The sequence below is a fragment of the Heterocephalus glaber genome, unplaced genomic scaffold, assembly GCF_053883595.1.
Source record: "Heterocephalus glaber isolate CG9 unplaced genomic scaffold, H.glaber_assembly_v1.0 deba00001428, whole genome shotgun sequence".
NCBI lineage: Eukaryota > Metazoa > Chordata > Mammalia > Rodentia > Bathyergidae > Heterocephalus > Heterocephalus glaber.
Window position 1 is genome coordinate 23,899,231 of NW_028258293.1, and position 5,341 is coordinate 23,904,571.

Sequence of the window (5,341 nt, forward strand, 5' to 3'; positions counted from 1 at the left end):
AGGGCCTCTGGGTCCACCATGCCCAGCCCGGAGTCCGCCCAACTACACGCTTCTGTCGTGTGGGAGGCCAAGGGTGGGAGGCGGCAGATTCTCTGGTTATCCCTTTGCTGTGCTAACAGAAGTAGTTTCTCTGCCCACACCATGAAATAAAAATTTCCGTGACTTGCCTTTTGCTGTGGGGAGCGTACATTCCAGAAAGGAACAGCAGGAAGCTGTGTGGAGGAGGGGAGCTCAAACTCTGAGGCAGAGGGTTTGCTGGGCCAACCTGCTTCCTGGCGGGTCCCGGGGCTGGACCCCTCGCCGACATCCCGCCCCCTGCCTCTCTTCCCTCCCTCCCAGCGCCCAGAAGGCCAACTCCTCCCGCCTGAGTCACGGCAGGAGCTGGGGAGGAGCCGGGGAAAGGCGGCCCCAGTTCAGAGAACAGCCAGCAGCCGCTGGGAGAGCAGGCAGGGCTGTCGGGGACCATGGGGGAGAGCGCGCTGGAGCAGGGCCCCACACCCGGGGCGCCTGCCGGGGGCCCCGTGCACGCCGTGACGGTGGTCACCCTGTTGGAGAAGCTGGCCACCATGCTGGAGGCGCTGCGTGAGCGGCAGGGCGGCCTGGCTCGAAGGCAGGGCGGCCTGGCGGGCTCCGTGCTCCGCATCCAGAGCGGCCTGGACGCACTAAGTCGCAGCCACGACACCACCAGCAACGCGCTGGCACAGCTGCTGGCCAAGGCGGAGCGCGTGGGCTCGCACGCGGACGCCGCCCAGGAGCGCGCAGTGAGCCGCGCCGCCCAGGTGCAGCGGCTGGAGGCCAACCACGGGCTGCTGGTGGCGCGCGGGAAGCTGCACGTCCTGCTCTTTAAGGTCAGTGACCTCAGGCGCCCCCTACCCGTAACCCGGGCCTTTTCCTGTCTCAGGCCCACCGCTTGGGGATTCCCCGCTCCCGCCCTCCTCCCATGTCCACACTTCCCTGCCCCACATGCCTGAGCCCCGCCTGGCCAACCCGCGCCCGCCCAGCTCAACTGGAGCCCAGCGGGCCTGGGGAACTTGGTCCAAGTCCCAGCCCATCCCGAAGGAAAATAGCGGTAGTGCATTCCGTGACAGTTCTCTGTGTCCTCTAGTTCCTGCCCACGCGGCCACTGTCGGTGTCTGGAGCCCTAACAGGGCCGCGCCTACTTTCCAAACTCCTGTGGTTCACTTGCAGCACCCCCCCCCCCCCATCTGCCTAAAGGGTGGCGTCCCACCAGGTGCCATTGAGGAGTGAGTCTCAGGCAAGTCTAGGATAAGGGGCTCCCGGGGTCAATGCTGTGTCGTCACATGCAGGAGGAGGCTGAAATTCCAGCCAGCGCCTTCCAGAAGGCGCCTGAACCTTTGGGTCCGGCGGACCAGCCCGAGCTGGGCCCGGAGCAGCCGGAGGCCGAAGTTGGAGAGAGCTCAGACGAGGAGCCAGTGGAGTCTCGGGCCCAGCGGCTGAGGCGCACCGGTTTGCAGAAGGTACAAAATCTGAGAAGGGCTCTTTCCGGACGGAAAGGTCCCACAGCGCCCCCGCCCACGCCTGTCAAGCCGCCTCGCCTAGGCCCTGGCCGGAGCAGAGAGAGCCAGCCGGAAGCCCAGCCTGCGCTGGAGTCGGCGCCCCAGCCAGAGCCTCCGCAGGACCCCGAGGAAGTTCCGGGGAGAACCGAGCCTGCCCAAGAGGCTCCGCTCCAAATAGAGAGTGCAGCCTGATAGTCAGCCCTGCCGCCTCCTATGCCTTGTCCCCAAAATAAATCCTTTTCGGAAGGCAACATTCACGCCCAAATAAGGAGCGAATGCTGCACCCACTGCCCAGCTCTGCCCTCCCTCCTGGCTTTTTCAGAGGGCGTCCTCTGACTAGACAGCAGCTTGCACTACTTGGCATACCATCAATAAAAGTAATTTCGTCTAATGCGGACTCCATGCGAGAGAAGGCTAGGGTGCCGAGGAGGGTGGGATCTTTCCACCTGCTAGCCCCGAATCCCGGGCTGTGCTCCAGGGACAGAGGGAACATCCTGCTGGGCACTTGCTTCTGAAACACCTTCCTTATGGGGGCACTCAGTCACAACATTTTTCTTTTCTTTCATTTTTTTAAAGCGTCCGGTACAGTCCTTTGGTGTAAGTGCACAATAAATGTCCACTAATAGTTTTTCTCTTTTTTTTTTTTTGGTACTGGGGCTGGAACTCGGGACCTTGTGTTTGTGAGGCAGGCGGTGGAACCACTGAGCTAAATCCCAGCCCCGGTAGTTTTTCTCTTAATCTCTTCTTCTACCACCTTTGAAAAATTAGGGTTTCCAAGATTCTTTAATCAGCCCTGTTTTTATTCTTGGTGCTTTTTGGTTGACATCACTCCAGGCTTCTCCTCCCACCCACATACAACCCAGACCACTGTCTCTGACCCCCCCCCCCCCTTAGGAATTTAACCCAGGGCCTTTGCGCTAAGCTACATCAGCAGCCTTTCTTTCTTTCTTTCTTTCTTTCTTTCTTCTGTCTGTCTGTCTGTCTGTCTGTCTTTCTTTCTGTCTTTCTTTCTTTCTTTCTTTCCCTCTTTCTGTCCCTCTTTCTCTCCCTTTCTCCCTCTCTCTCTTTCACTGCTTTTGTTTTTTGAGACAGGGTCTCTCTATGTAGTTCAAGCTGGCCTCAAACTCATTATGTAACCCAGGTTGACTGAGAACTTTTGGTGGTCCTCCTAGCTCAGCCCTCAGAGGGCACGGATTACAGGTTTGCACTACTATGCCCTCATTTTTTTTTTTTTTAATTAAATTTTGAGACAGGATCTTCCTAAATTGCTAAGTTGCCCAGGCTGGGTTTGAGCTGTGATCTTGCTGAAGCCTCCCAGAGTGCCAGGCTTACAGGCCTGTGCTACACGAAGCCCCACCCAGACCACTGTCTTGGGGTGCAGTTGAAAAGTACTCCAAAAGTAGCACTCTAACTTTTAATTGTTTCATTTCAAACTAACATTTATGTGGTACCTACTATGTGACAGGCCCTACTGGGTATGTTTCAAAAGTTCTCCCCCTCCTGCTTTTTTACCAGTGAATGGCACTGTCATTTGTACAGAAACCAGGGAGTCCTTGTTGGCTGAAGGACACTCTTAACCCCTCCTCATAGACACAATTACTGTATTGATTTGTCCTCTACAATCTATCCACTGCCCTGTTCCAGGCCTCGTCTCTCACCTGACCAGTATTCGAATTGCCTGTCTGATCACATCTCTCTCCTGAGTCAGACCCTTCTGTGTCTCACCATCAGCTTCAGAACACAGCTCAAGCTCTTTAGGGTTAACTTCAAGGCCCCTAGCATTTGCTACTTCTCATGCTACTACAGGTTGAGCAGCCCTAATGCAAAAAGTTGGAACTCTGAAATTCTCCAAAACTTTTTAAATGCTAAAGCGACTCCGCAAGTAGAAAAATTCTACCCTTGATCTCACGTGATGGGTCACAGTGAAAACACAGGTGCACTAAAAATGTGGTCTAAAATTACCTTCAGCCTATGTGTATGTAAAACACAAATGAGTTTTATGTTTAGACAAGGGTCCTCAGTTTGCTCATCTATAAAATGGCACAATTTTACCTATTAGAATCAGTCTCTTTGGGGGCTGTTTTCAGAATTAAGTGACATAAGTGAAGTGCTTAGCAAGTGCCTGGCACATAGTTTCTGCTCTGCAATTTTCAGGTATGTGATTCATTTACCCACTCATTCAAGACATTTACTGAACTCTTAGTGTGTGCCCCTGTATTTTAAAAGCTGAGGATACAGTGGCACATAGAGAAGACAAGATCCCTCCCTGCCTTTATGAAGGTAAAGTCTGGGGGTGGGTAGATAATAAACATATAAACCAGGTAAAAACAAGTAAACACAGGAACTAGAAAGGCCTTCTGCTGATGGGATCTCAGGAAAAGAAAACAGATTAAGGGCTCAGATGATGACTGGGGAGGTGGGTACTTAGATGACCATGTTAGTGATAGATAACGGGACCAGAGCTACAGGTGCGAATTACTCCTTGGCACTTGAGCTCAAGTAGTGTGACACTTTATTTTCATGGATTCAGTTAGAAGGAGTTACATGCCCACTTGCCATGGTTGGTGGGAAACTCATCATATTATGTCCGTTATCTTTCCGTCCCCTGGATTGTTCTGTTGCACCCTGAGGCTCACATCATCTCTGTCCTTGGGCTTTTTCAAGTCTACCGCTGTTGCTCCTTATGACCACGTGATGTCACTGTTGGATCCAGCGTCCCAGTGGATGACCCCTAGGTCTGTCTGTCCAGATGGGGCAGTTGCTAGGAGGCATCAGGAGAAGAGGGGTGTGGGGACGGGGTTCCTTCCACCAAGGGCTGCTCTGCGTAGCTCCACTTCATCTGGAAATCCAGGGATCCTCCTGGCGGCTCCTGAGCCTTAGCTTTCAGACTGTGCCAGGTTCCCATGTAGCCAGGCCTTTCAAGATTCTGCCATCTCAGGAGGCAGGCTCAGTTTTGCGCAGGCTCGTTTCCTATCTCCAAGGAAAAATAAATTCCTGGTTTTCGAAAGCGCTAGGAATCTATCTGGTTTCTCCCTTTCAACCTCCAACAAAATTAACAACCCATCTGTAGATTTGGTCTTGGTCCCTAATTCCTAGAATCTCAACGTCTTGGCAAATTCCCAAAGGGAAGGGGAATATTATTTTTTGATACTTTCCTGATTTGTCTACAGTAGCAAATCATAAAATCAAGTTAAAATGAAATCAATTCAATTTCTTAGTAGCCCATTTTGTTACATTATGTTCTCCATTGTTACTGCTGTAATTATTATTAATATTATTATCAATTATAGTGAGTGGAAACACTGACACAGTACCAACTTGCATTCAGCACATGTGGCACTGAGGCAATTGCTTTTATTTTATTTTATTTTATTTGTTTTCCATTAAGTTTACTGGTACATTTTAGGTGTACAATACAGTTTGGGATCTTGTGCCTTTACGTGATGTATCTTGGTTCTTATTTTTTTCCCCGTTTCCCTGCCCTCTCTTCAGCCCCTCCACCCTTCCCTATTTGCAAAGACTTTGTTTCCATTTTTTTCCTTTTCTCATATTTTTTCTTTTTCCTTCTTTCCTTTCCCCTACCCCTTCCACTTCCCCTGCTCCTTTAGATCTTTTCTTCCTATTACACAATATCAATTATACATTTAAAAAATTACAATATCAAGATTTAGAGGACGTTACCACAGATTTTACAGAATTTAAAAGGATATAGAAAGCATATTACAAAAATCTTTTTTGAAATTTGACAACTTCTATGAAGTACCTTGGAAGACAAATTAATGAAACCGACTCTGGAAGAACTATAAAATTTGAATAGCACCTAT

The 5,341-nt window shown here is 50.7% G+C and overlaps 1 protein-coding gene across 1 annotated transcript; it reads left to right on the forward strand.

Moving 5' to 3' along the window:
* The first annotated feature begins 216 nt into the window (after nucleotides 1-216).
* Nucleotides 217-2,142, forward strand: Cavin3 (caveolae associated protein 3). The gene is made up of 2 exons (XM_004863381.4): nucleotides 217-848; nucleotides 1,308-2,142. Exons 1-2 carry the CDS (start codon nucleotides 465-467, stop codon nucleotides 1,707-1,709), a joined length of 786 nt encoding a protein of 261 aa, XP_004863438.1. The 5' UTR covers nucleotides 217-464; the 3' UTR covers nucleotides 1,710-2,142.
* Nucleotides 2,143-5,341: the final 3,199 nt, after the last annotated feature.

What these genes read in the sequence shown, in the direction of transcription:
- Cavin3 (XM_004863381.4), top strand. Translation starts at nt 465, where the DNA reads ATGGGGGAGAGCGCGCTGGAGCAGGGCCCCACACCCGGGGCGCCTGCC. An exon ending in TGCACGTCCTGCTCTTTAAG is followed by an intron (nt 849 to 1,307) that starts GTCAGTGACCTC and finishes CGTCACATGCAG; the next exon opens with GAGGAGGCTGAAATTCCAGC.